General features: G+C 47.6%; 1 protein-coding gene across 1 annotated transcript; it reads right to left on the minus strand.

Annotated features, from left to right (window-relative positions):
- Positions 1–2247: 2247 nt before the first annotated feature.
- Positions 2248–11089, minus strand: LOC123056582 (putative coatomer subunit beta'-3). Its single transcript, XM_044479933.1, has 8 exons — positions 10842–11089; positions 9793–9844; positions 9333–9657; positions 8985–9097; positions 8717–8878; positions 8452–8609; positions 2944–3012; positions 2248–2587 (listed from the first exon to the last, which is right to left on the minus strand). Exons 1-8 carry the CDS (start codon positions 11087–11089, stop codon positions 2248–2250), a joined length of 1467 nt encoding a protein of 488 aa, XP_044335868.1.
- Between the last annotated feature and the right edge of the window lie 2546 nt (positions 11090–13635).

Genomic DNA, 13635 nt, shown 5'->3' on the forward strand with positions numbered 1-13635 from the left:
GAGCACGAGACGAGCTCGATCCTCCCGTCGGGCGCGAGACGAGCTCGGTCCTGCCGCCGGGTGCGAGACGAGCTCGGTCCTGCAGCCCCGGGCGCGAGACAAGCGATGGACTGCAGCTAGGAGAGGGCCAACCCTTGGACTGAAGAATTGTCCAGACAACGAGGAGATGGAGCGAAGGTCGACACGGTCCGACCGCAAGCGAGCCGACACCGGAGTAAAGCCGACCGTCACCGCGGGCAGAGCCGCCGAGCCACCGTGTAGCCGACGCGCCCCCGGGAGGCCACCGTGTCGGACCTCTGCGCGCCACTTCCCACGGCCGGAGCAACAACCATGCAAGGCCGCTGCCCCACCCGTGCCGCCCACCCGGATCGTAGCGCCAGATCCAGGACAAACCTGCCGGAAAACGTGAGATCCGGCCAGCACGCACCACCACCACCGCCACCAAGCCGCCGAAGCGCCGGTCACTTCTCTGCCAGCACCCCCGACGCCCAGGAATGCCAGGTATACCTCCCTTATATGTGTACATGCTGGTGCTTTAAAACATCACCTTGGGTCATTCATTTTTATTTTGCGGGATTGAATCATTCATTGTTGAACTGGATGAATGTAGTGGATCCTTCTGTGTTGATAATCTATAGAGCGAGAGAAAGCATGTTTACTGTGGAGCTATGCAAATGTACTATGCTCCTGTTTGTCTTCAACTAAGTCAGAAATTCATTGTACTCTGACAGGATGAGTGAAAGAAGATGGGTGGTTGCATATGTGCATTTTAGTAGCTAAATTAAGGTGGCTCTGAAATATATGGTGATTGGAGTGACGGCGAGGGCAAGGTCAGACAAGCGCTATGCCGCTCAAATCTCTCCCGTCTAATTCCGCCTCTTGATAATTGGATCCTCAATCTGTATGTTCTTGCAGTTTTGCTTGGAAGTTTGTATGACACTGTGATTGAGCGCTTTTGACACTGGGATAGAGCTCCCAATGGCTCCTCGGTTTTTAGAGATACAAACTGAATGTCCGTGCATTGCCATGGAACGATATCAGTGCTAGCTTAGCGATGCCGACCCAAGCAACTTTGGCTTCAAACCAAGGCAATTGTTTTGGGGGGGGGGGGGGGGGGGGGTCCAGTGAGAATACAAAACTGAATGAAAACCGTGTTCCTCCTCAACTAATCCTACACCAAGCCCATTCACTCCTGGAGGAGCGCCGCCACGTCCCGTCGACCTTAAATAATGCTCTGCTTTCACCCCGTTCACTCCTAAATGGGCTAGCCCAAAGCAGCGATAGAGAGGCGACAGGGGGTCCGCATTTGGTACATATTACGTGCGCTATGCGGGGAATAGGATCCGCGGGAAAGCACCAAGTTCATAACAAATTAAAAATCAGAAACTCATGAAGAAATGCGCAAAGTTCATAACAAATTTAAAATCAGAAACTCATGAAGAAATGTAAATTTTAAGGGAACCCATGTTTCACAGATCGGAACATATTCCAATGCACACAGCAAAAATATGTACTTCTACAGTACAAATACACAACGCTGATCACATAACTGAATAACCCCACTGAGAACAATGTCTGCACCAAACTTGCATTGGCATAACTCAAACACGCAATTCATGCTCCATTGCTCAAGCTTTATTTTCCTCCATTCCTCAATTACCTTGCAGGAGGGAGGACCTTCGTAAAATATCAATCGATTTCCATGATTGCAACTCCTCGCTCATGTCCAATAGCGAGGCTACATACATATGATACCCTGGTCAGAAGTTTGAACTGTGGAATAACATTGTGAAGAAAAATCCCCATGCTGAATTACAAAACCGTCCTACTCTGCTATCCCACACTTTAGTGGTTGTTTGGATAACTGCTACATGGAGCAATTTTTAGCCAAATCGACTTAAAGAGGATTTTTAGAAAACCAGTTTTAAGTTGTTGTTTTGTTAAAATTGGTTTATGGAATACTTTGTTTGGAGTTAATAACTTCAAATAGGAGACAGGTGTATTAGATGAAGTTTCATATCGGACGCAAGATCACAACTGAGCTTTGATGTTGCCACTAATTCGGGTGATCGTCAACCTCGAGGAACAACCCAAGCTGCCACAAGATGTTGTCGGGGCTCGCCTTTCAGAACCAGCCAGTGTATCTTCTCACTACGCATCACCGTCCTCTTTGTCTCCAGCATGTGCCGACGGGCCTTCTCCCTTGCTCTGGACCTCGCCTCCTTCTGCTGCCTTTCCGAAGATTCCTTACCACGGGCGATCAGTTCGTGTGCGCTTTGCTGGAGCTGTATTGTCGACGCTCTCATCTGAATACGAGTTGCAGCAATCACTGCTGGAATTTGAATCAGAACAACCGCTGCTGCAATCACATGCGGAGTTGGAATTGCATATGTCCATGTACTCATCCTCCTCTTCCACGAGCTCTGGTGCCGACGTGATCGTCAAAGGAAAGACGCCGCCGACTATGTCAACATCTTCCTCCTGTTTGGTCATCCTCTTTAGCAAGTGGCAGCAACGATGGGCAAGGGCCGGCAGTGGCAGACTGCTTCGAGGGTGGAAGCGGCGGTGGGGCCAACAGTGGCGGAATCTTTCAAGGCCGGTGCTACAGGCCGGGGCGGCGGCGCTACCGCCACCCCAAGAGCCTCGCATATCCAGGACTGGCTTTGGGAAAACGACGATGGAGTTGGCTCATCGAACAAGATTTTATGAAAATGTATATTAATCGTCTTCCCTAAACGCGAAATTACGGGTGTAGGAGTACGGAAGCACTGCTCTTTCATTGACTATGTTAGTACTTTTTCCCCCTCAAAGAGCTGATTGAGATTGGATGTTGGCACTGGATGATATGGCTTTAGTTAGTTAGCCCGCTTTGTTCCCACCAAAAGGTTGAAAAGAAGGTGTGTGGGGGTCAAGTACAAGAGTTATAGGAATTTCTTCTGTTACCTTCTTATGCCCTTGACGTATGCAACACATACAACCTTGCCGAGACCGAAATGAACCGTTCTCTCACACCTGCGAAATTACGAATCCTACTATTAACTAGTATAACGCCCGTGCGTTGCCACGGGCTCTTCAAAATTTATAATAAGTATCTTTCATTTATCATCCCCTCATATTGGATGATTATGGGGTGCTCTAATTAGAAACACAACAATCAAATATTAGAAAATTTCACCGAACGAACAACAACGAATAATACGATATCTATCAAACGAATAAAATAAAGTCATATTTTTGGTCCGTCATGCACTTCTGTTGAAAAGTGCCTATCCCTTTTAGAATCAACCCACTGTTTGCTCGCACGCAAAAAAAATACATCTCTAAAGTGGGGAACCGATCGGTGCCAAAAAGAACTCAAACTCCTATCCAATCTCGACTTCGTGCTCTTCCACTTCCATTGATAAAGATGGGACGTCAAGGGTTTCATCATGATGACCTCGAGCAGCCGCCGACATCCCTCCCCACATCTACCCCTACCCCCTGCTGCCGCTTGCACTGTCCTTGCTCCTCGAGGGAGCTAGGGACACAATGTTCTCTAGGATGGGCATGACCAGATCCACGAGGAGGCCACATTCTTCCATGGGAATCCAACCAAGCACACCACCCTCCGCAACCATCCAATCCCAGCCTAACAAAGTCAAGACCCGCCATCGATCCACAAATCAGGCTCGCCGCATCCAGGTTCACTGCAAGTCTGCGACGAGTCTGTAGTCGACATCTTGACTTTGGCTATCCCCACGGAAGAATCATCGGATCCTGCTTACTTTTACCATCACTTCGTCTCTTCCCAAGGCAGCGACACCACCCAGCCAATCACCACCACCGCTTGCGGCTTGCCTACATAAAATCATATGAGAAATCCCCACGGCGGTGCTGTAAGATCACCTTGGCGACCTCGACAGTGACCGACTGGTCTAAGATCTAAGCTAGCCGCTCTTTGTAGAAACCAATAGAAGTAGGCATGTGACTCAGATTTGTTCTTTGGTGTGCATGCGTTTCTTGCTGCCCACCAGCTCTTGTCTACAACTCGCCTATATCTGTACCAGCTCTTGGTCTACAACTCGCCTATCTCCATGCTCGAGAATCTGGAGTGTAGTAGTTAAAAAAAAGACCAACTTTATACTCATTTGATAATTCAACGTGCATGGGCATGCACCAGATGGAATTCGCGCTCTATGTAAAATCTGGAGTGTAATGACCGTGGTTGATGAATGAAAGTCTTATTTCCGCAAAAAAAGAAGTTAAAGGTGAATATATTCCTCATGTGTAGAGTACAAACAGAGCATATAGTGGTCACCTAGTTTCTTTTGATTGAGGTGAATACATGCCAGTACTAAAATCTTCTAATTTCTTTTGATTGAATTCAAGTTGTCTCTTTTCTTTCGATTCAGCAAAGCTAGTTTGAATAAATAGGATTGTCTATATCTTAACTCCTTTGCCAATTAAGCTTCAAAATTGCAGTCTGATTCAGAAACAATCGAACGATTGTGTCGTTAACTCTAGGAGATTCTCGTTAGATCTTAGGAACGCTGCAAGCCATCATATCATATAAGAATAAGATCGACAATTGATATGGACAGATCTTACTACAATCATATTACTACTACTCGCACACTGATATGGACAGATCATACAAGATCGAAGGTACGTAAGACAAGGTCCTCTAGATTACGAAAAACTGTTTGCTTCGCCTCATGTGAGACGGATCCCGAGCTATTCTTCAATGGCGCACCGCGCGCACATATTTGGTGGCGAAGTAACTCCTTATCCTAAGGACGCCCCCGTCAAGCCCGTCGACAGCGTCACCCTTTTCCATCTCCCCGGCTGGACCTCGCCGAGTTTCCACCGTCGACGGCCTGCCACCGCCGCATTCTGCTGCACGAAGGAGATCAACGACGGTTTAGACGTGCACGGGTGTAGCAGAGCAGATCGACCGACGGATCGGTTGACAACACGTACCGTCGCAGGCCGCGTGGCCATGGTGGGGGGCGGCGGCGCTCGAGGTGCCCTGCGCCTCGCATTCGCAGGGCGAGACGGCGCTCGTGGCGCTGGTGCCGATCTCCTCCTCCGGACGAACGAGGAGCCAGCCGTCCAAGCTGGGCGAGGGAGCCAACGGCGGCCTGCAGCGCTGCCGGCTCGACTCCTTGCAGTAGGCGATCGCGCTCGCGACGGCCTCCTCCCTCGCCCGGGCAGTGCCGTCCTCGCCGGCGGCGACCCTCCCGTCCGGCTTCGTCGCCCAGCCCTTCCGTCTCCCGCGCCCGTCTGGCCGCTCGTCCGTAGCACCGGCGCGCTGCAGATTTCTGGCGAACCTGCGCAGGCACCGCCTTAGCGCGTGGCCCTTCCGTGCGGCCGTGTCACCGCCCTCCCTCACCGGTGAGCGCGCGCTATTCGACGAGCTGCTTCGGGCGCCGAGCAAGGAGGAGGAGGTGGACGACCTCGATGCCGGGGAGGAGCCCGGGTCGGAGGCCACCTTAGCGTCGCCAGGGCCGAACGCCGGCGACGAGGAGCTGCCCTGCTCAACGCTCGAAGCGCCGTCCGTGGTTGCTGCCGTCGCCACGGCCGGCGCCATCGCCGCCCACACGGCGCACGGGAACATCCACGCCATGACGACCTGGAAGAAATGCATGGTGATCAGGAGCACTGGGGTTTGCTTGCAGGCCCTTGTGCACGTAGTACGTCCTTGTATATATATACACGTCGCGATTGCGATCGCGTTCGCCTCCGACTCCGGCGGTGGTTGCAGGGGGGGCACGGCGGCGTCTGCGGGCGCGTGATTTCCGAAATCCGAGATGCCACAGCGAGATTGCCAAAATCCTGTGGCTAATCTATGGAATACTCCGGCGGTGGTTGCAAGGGGGGGGGGCACGGCGGTTTAATTACTCGATCGCTGATTTATCAGATGAGCTAGTAATGCGGACGGATCGCTGATTTATTACCATATTCGATATTTCCCGAGTTATGGCCTTACCATACGGCCTGGATTGATAGCCTTTGGGGTAATTTAAATTTATTACCATATTCGATATTTCCCGATTTATGGCATTACCATACCTGGATTGATAGCCTTTGGGGTAATTTAAATTTATTAGCATATTCAAAATTTCCTGAGTTATGACCTTACCATACCTGGATTGATTTATTACTATACGTGGATTAATTATGATTTATTACTATATGATTTATTACTATACGTGGATAGCCTTACCATACCTGGTGGTAATTTAAATTTATTACCATATTCGATATTTCCCGAGTTATGGCCTTACCATATCTGGATTGATAGCCTTTGGGGTAATTTAAATTTATTACCATATAATTGTCATATTCAAAATTTCCTGAGTTATGACCTTACCATGCCTGGATTGATTTATTACTATACGTGGATTAATTATGATTGATTATCATAAATACGTTGGGTATTGCCGGTCAGACGAGAAAAGAGAAAAACCGGTGGGAGGGGCTGGTGGGACGTGGGACGAAGAAAAACCGGTTGAAAATAAACCGGTTGATAGTGGGGGGGACTATTCAACCAATTCGTCCATTAGGAGTAGAGATCTGGATTGATAGCCTTTGGGGTAATTTAAATTTATTACCATATAATTACATATTCAAAATTTCCTGAGTTATGACCTTACCATACCTGGATTGATTTATTACTATACGTGGATTAATTATGATTGATTACCATAAATACGTTGGGTATTGCCGGTCAGACGAGAAAAGAGAAAAACCGGTGGGAGGGGCTGGTGGGAGGTGGGACGAAGAAAAAACGGTTGAAAATAAACCGGTTGAAAATAAACCGGTTGATAGTGGGGGGGACTATTCAACCAATTCGTCCATTAGGAGTAGAGATTATCATATTTGAGATTTCTAAGTTTATAGCCTTACCATACGTGGATTAATTGTGATTGATTACCATAAACCGAAAGATGACGTGTTAAATTAGTCTATGTTCCCAGGAGGCCAAACAGAAATCAAAAGATGTGATGTTCAGTTTATTTATCTGATAGGAAATGCTCTCTAGTTATATTATTACAGTTATCAGTCTACAAACTGAAAGGCATTGTGCTATTCATGACAGTTCTCTTGAACTTCTGATGCAAGAATGCAAATTCGACTGACAAGAATAGACGGTGCCCCTTAATATAGACCCAAAATTAATTTAGTAAACCCATTGATCACAAGATTTTACGACAGAAACACGATAGACTTCCCGACCTAGCCCTAGAACGGAACCCGTAACGTCCCCCGCCGCTCGGTCCCTAGCCCGCACTGTCGTGGGCGCCTCCCACACCGGCGGCATCCCTTCGGGGTCCCCAAGATGACGAGCGATCCGGCGCGACGGAAAGGGCTGGCACTGAGGAGCAGCGACTCGGTCGGGAGCCTGGCCAGCGCCAGCGACTCCCTCCATCATCGCCGCCCTCGGCCACATCCAACGCGGTCGTCGGCCACGAAGAGGCGGACGAGCCCGGCAGCAGGGTGTTGTCCCTCCCATCGCTTTCATGTTCGACTACTCTTCCTTGGATCGCCTACCACCACAGATGCAGGGATCCTCTTGACTCACACGCCGACCATGCCTCAACCAGCGAGCATCGGCGCATCGCCGGCGCGCTCCTCTGTGCTCTCCCTCCTCTCTTCCATGGTTGGCACAAGGGAGGGATGAGACGGGCAGGAGAGAGCCTCTTTATCTAGATCAGGCAGGGATTAGGTTTGGAAAGAGTAAATCAGCTGGAGCGATTGAGGGAAGGAGATCGGAATGGAGCAGGGCGCGATTGAAGGGTATGGCAAGAAGAACTTTTTTGAAAAGCTTTGATTCTGGTGATAATTACCATATTCGAAATTTCCTTAGTTATAGCCTTACCATACATGGATTGATTTATTACTATAATTATCATATTTGAGATTTCTAAGTTTATAGCCTTACCATACGTGGATTAATTGTGATTGATTACCATAAATACGTTGGGTATTGTCGGCCAGACGAGAAAGAGAAAAACCGGTGGGAGGGAGGTGGTGGGAGGTGGGACGAAGAAAAACCGGTTGAAAAAAAACCGGTTGAAAATAAACCGATTGAAAGTGGGGGGGACTATTCAACCAATTCGTCCATTAGGAGTAGAAGATTTCCAAACTTGTTACAGAATTTAGCAACGTATACTCTACATGATAAAACAAAGGAAAGCAGAGGAAGAGAAAGGGAATGGTGTAGCCATGCTCTGGTCCTCTGGTTTGTATATAATTAAGTTTTTGAATTGAAAAGCAAGCTTGTACAGTTAGAGTGTTACTTTCGGACTGCCTGCTTTCTCCCGGATGGATTCTGACCCAAATTTAAACTTTCACGTGTTACTATGTGATTGATGATCAAAGGAGATCTAACATATATATCAAGGAACTATGCCCGAGGAGAGTAGTAGGAAGCCACAATGTATAGTAGCGGCTGCCGGAGCGTTGTACCTGTAGGTTGTGGAGTCGTGGAGAGAAACACCACAGCTTCCTGACGCGGTAACCAATACTGCTGGACGATCTGGGTGGCAGTCGATCACACCAACTTCACAGTATGAGTTGAGCCCCTTGATTTCACGGGTACATGTCTGTGTTCGCAAATCCCAGATCTGAATGAGAGACGTTAGTTTGAGATGTGCCGCATGCATGCAACCACGCACTACAACATGTGATATCATTTGTTTGTTTGTTGAATGAATTAAGAAGATGATCATACGCGTGCCGTCGCATTGTCCGGTCTCAACTGCCATCCCGATCCTGTAACCATGTAGTGCTGCTGCTGCTGCTGATCACCACCCGTGGGATAGTAATCAACAGAGCGCTGCCCCTCTTCGCAGTTGAGGCTGGTGAAATGAGTGGGAGAAAAAATTCTCCAGATCTGTGAACGAGAAATAAATAAATTATACAAGATGGTGGACAAACGCTATTTATTTTTAGGAACAAGTTTATTATATATGAGTATAAGAAAAGGAATATTAATTAACCTTCACTGTGCCGTCCCCGGAAGCACTGGCAAAAGTGTTGTTGTCATGCGGATTGAACTTGACTTGGTTCACCCTGGCTGAGTGCCCAGTGAATGTCCTGATGCACACCCAGCCTGTGTTTTGATTTTTGGTTTGAGCTTTTTTTCGCCCTAGACCGAGATGGCCGAATTTCGGCCATTTTCAGAAATTTCGGCTGAAATTTAACCAAATTTTGACTGCAATTTAACTTAAATTTGACCAAAATTTGTCAAATTTCACCAATTTCGGCCTACATATACTTTTCGCCTCAGGCCGAGATGGCCGCCGAAATCCACTTTTTGCGGCCGAAAATCAAAACAGTGACCCAGCCCTTCTCCCAGTTCCAAAGCTTGATTAGTTGGTCGCGAGATGCCGACAGCACAAATGGTTGAGTCGGGTGAACGGCGAATGATGTGACCGCACAGCCATGAGCTTTGAATTCCTTGACTCTCTTCATTGTCATACAGTTATGCACGTGGATGTACCCGTCCTCATCACCCACCACGAACAATTGCTCCGTCGACTTCACGATAAACCTAACGCTGCTAACGAACACCCTAGAGGAGAAACTAACGCTGCTAACAAACACCCTAGAGGAGAAGTTTCTGAGGGAATGAGCAAACCCAGGGTGGAATTCACGCTCCATCATTCTTGTCTGCATCGCACAAAAGATATGGATACAACTGGAAATCAGTGTGCAATATACTATGTGAGGGCCTAGCCCATCAATGCATGCATGATGCATCCCAACAAGAATACGGCTGCATCCTACGTGTATATATATGCGTACCTGGGTCTTGTAGTTCCAAATGACAAGCCGTGCCTGATAGGCAGTCAAAATCCTGCGTGACACGAAGAAACATAGTAGGCATATATAGAAAATAATTATTAAAACTAGTCATCAACCTGTGCACATGCACAAGATAGCATAATACTATCAAGGAACAAGGTGATAAAATACCTGGAAAACACGTGATGTACTTCATTTTTTGATTTACAAATACATGACAAATTATATCCATGAATCTTGAAGTAAGAGAAAACCATATTCGCTCAGGGCAGATTAAATAGTTTACAGGCAAAATGTATATGATTTATTTTTCTTTGAACTGCACTATAACCGATTGTATGGTTTTGAATCTATCTATATATCCATTAATTATATACTAAATTATACCATTTTAAGCTGTCAAGCTAAAATCTAATGAGCTCATGTTAGCTCAAGATCAACAGTTTTTATTTTATTTTATCAAACTACATAAAATGCTCATACACAACTCATTTCTTTGAGAATCGATCTCACATCCAGGCAAAAAATAAGTTGATCGAGACTTGAGCTTTTCTTGCAGCCCTAGTTGTCACAAGGAGCAAGAACCACATACTATGCACCGAAGGAGCTAAAAGAAAGTTATAATCCCGTGAGTTGTGACCAAGATAAAGGTCGAGCGTAGAAGTTATGGGCTGCTGCATTTAGCTATATAGTTAGGTAAAACTTGTGCTTCCACCGGTTTTCAGAAAGTCTACATGATACATGGCGTTCGTTAGGCGCAATGGACAGAATGACCCTCACCGGTAGCCCTGCCTCGTTGTCGGTACCTTCGAGGCCTTGTGGCCCACTTTCGACAGATTTTGCGAACGAGGACTGCATCAGCACCCTCGGTGACTTCATCGGCGGTGGTGCCCAAGGTCGGGCATCATCGCAGTGGCCGGGTGCGCGGGCTCGATGGTGGCAGCGTGGGGCCTCGTCTCCCGCTGTGGAGTCGTCTCCATCTGGGTGCACCGGGCATTCCCCGCCGGGGTTGTTCATTAGAGAGGCGCAACACGGCGTCACGGGGGGACCTCCTGGCTGTGGAAGCAGGGCAGCGCGAGGCACGCGGTCGGTGCGTTGCGCTGCTCTCGAGTGTGACCATCGTCGGTGCTTCCCCGGTGGGCACAAGACCGCCACCGCCGACCCTCTCGCGGATGGGGAAAGGGTTCCACCTATGAACCGCCCTCACTCCCCCTCGGGATGGGCCAGTACCAAGGCCTAGATTGGCCCAACTCTCTCCTGGCACATGGGCCCCAGCTAGGATGTCTGGGTACTCCATTCAGCGAAATCACTAATTAAGAGGTAACCCTTGCAAAGGCTATCCCAAACTCCTGTGGTGGTGACAAGTGACGCGACACATGTGGACCATTTGTCGCCACCAGAGAGTTTTGGTGGGTTTTTCACACCCATGCATGAGGAATGTGAGGTTGGTTGTGGTTTTTTCATAGATCCGTTTTAAGAAAATGAAATATCTGGTGAACCACTATTGGGAAAAGCCCTATAGGTGAACTATAATTAGTGGCGGGCAGGGCAGGTCACCCACCACTGCAACATTTCTAAAATAGCATTGGCGGGTAACTGGAAGGACCCGCTACTGCTAGAGACAATCCAATGGCGCGCTCGATCTAGCACCCGTCACAGGTAGGCTCTTCCAATTAACCCACGGGATGGAAAGTGTAGTGACGGGCAGAAAGCTAGCGCCCGCCACTGGTATATGAGAAAGCAGTGGCGGGCATCGCCCAACGCCAGCCACTACTACATTTTGGCAAGCCACGGCAAATAAATCCAAATTCTGAAAAAGTTTGCAGTGGCGGGTGTCCTTTGTCGCCCTCCACTGCTCTGTACGGACAGTTCTACTTCCGCGCCTGCCCAACCGTCCACGGCCTTTTCATTTCCACCGTTTCATTTTCTCTATGTCAGTTCCTCTCATCTCCCATTACGCGCCGTCCTGCGCCTCGACAACTGTCGTCGTCCCTGCGACCCGCCTGCGGCTCCTTCCAAGTGTCCGCCGCCAGATCAGCTCCCCGTCGCGTCGTCCGCCTCGAGCGCCACCAGATCTGCTCACCGTCGTGTCGTCCGCCTCGACCGCCGCCAGATCTGCTCACCGTCATGTCGTCCGCCTCAACCGTCGCCGCCCAGTTCTCCGCCTTGACTGCGGCCCCCGTTGTCCGCCTCAACCGCCGTCGCCATCCTACGCCTCGACCGCCGCCGCCTTCCGGTCGTACTTTCCTCCGCCATCACGCCCGCAGCCGGGAAAACCGCCAACGGTATACTATCTCCGTGGCTAAATTACGCTCTAGGATTTAGGATTTGCCTCGGGTTAATTTCTAGATTAACTTATGCTTTGGGTTTCAACTTCAGCAATAGTACTAGTTGTACATCATATAAGAGAGCAGCACACCAGCAGTGGTACTAGATAATTCAAATAGCTCTTTCTCGTATCAGGAGGTGTCCGAATATTTGGAACATTGCTAAATATGACAAGCGGCAATGATGTGGCTTCATGTTATTCACAGGAATTTGAAAAAGAGTGACAAAGTTTGGCTGAAACGTTAATCCATTTCCGTTTCACCAAATTTCTGTCACTCAATATGTTAACTTTTTAAGCAAAGTTCATGCCGAATTTCATTTCTGTCACTCTATATACGTGGAATTGTAATATCTCACATTCGTATGCTTAGTTATGACAATATTGTTTCATTTGTTTACATATGAGTGGAATTGTGTGGAGTTTTCTTTCATATGACAAGTGCAGGGGCTTAGCATGTTATTCACGGGGATTTGAAAAAGAGTGACAAAGTTTTGGTGAAATGTCGATTCATTTCCGTTTTGCCAAATTTTTGTCACTCAATATGTTAAGTTTTTAAGCAAAGTTCAGGCTGAATTTCATTTGCTATGAAAATATTGTTTAATTTGCTTACATATGACAAGTGCATGGGATCAGCGTGTTATTCATAGGGATTTAAAAATGGGTGTCAGCGTTTTGATGAAATGTTGATTAACTTTCGTTTCGTTAAAGTTCTGGTACTCAGTATGTTCAATATTCAACAAAGGTTATGCCACATTTTCTCCCATCCTTAGCCAGTTCCTCTTCTCAATATTACTTTCATAGGCTAGTATTCATGTCAACCATTTACAATTGATAAGTGCTTCATAATGATTATTAGTGATCATGAGGCGTAAGATCCACCATATCTGCAAATGTCCATGTATGGATAGTATGAAAACTGCAGTACAATTCGGGCTCTTCTTGAAGAACGGTTTCAAAAGATGAGTGGTGACGGTCTTTAACTTTAATTAGTATTCAATTCTAACCATGTGTATAATTCTTGTACTGACTTTAATGTTAATTATTAACTTCTGCATAGTGTATCCCATGCAACGTAAGGGTTGACTTCAACAATTTATGTGGTAACGTTATGTACTTTGAGGATGATAAGGGGCGCACATTCGAACTGGCTGTGCGAAAACGAAAGGATAGAACCATCATATATGACGATGGATGGGAGCAATACATTGCACAGAATAGTTTCATCGGAGGAGAGTACATATCCTTTTCCTTGAAAGGAGCGGTCAACAGGTTAACGACACTGTATTTCTCCTACGATGACGATGACGATGAACAGGATGATGGAAACAACCAAGATTATGAGGACAACCATGAAGATGAGGATAGCCAGGATGATGAGGACAGCGAGAATGACGAGGATGAGCAAGATGATGAGGATGACAATGGTCTATTCAATTATGTAATTTTTCTTTCAAAGAATGAAGAAGCTTAGACGGGATGAGACTCAAGATAGCAACGGGGACGAAACCCACCGG

The sequence above is a fragment of the Triticum aestivum genome, chromosome 3A (assembly GCF_018294505.1).
Source record: "Triticum aestivum cultivar Chinese Spring chromosome 3A, IWGSC CS RefSeq v2.1, whole genome shotgun sequence".
Classification (NCBI taxonomy): Eukaryota; Viridiplantae; Streptophyta; class Magnoliopsida; order Poales; family Poaceae; genus Triticum; species Triticum aestivum.

Bases quoted from the DNA above. Each gene is read 5' to 3' on its own strand.
- LOC123056582 (XM_044479933.1), bottom strand. From the start codon at position 11,089: ATGGAGTACCCAGACATCCTAGCTGGGGCCCATGTGCCAGGAGAGAGT. The intron at 9,845-10,841 runs GTCCCCCCGTGA...CGTGTCACGCAG, and splicing joins CCTGCTTCCACAGCCAGGAG to GATTTTGACTGCCTATCAGG. The intron at 9,098-9,332 runs GCTGGGTCACTG...ATCAAAACACAG, and splicing joins GCTTTGGAACTGGGAGAAGG to GCTGGGTGTGCATCAGGACA.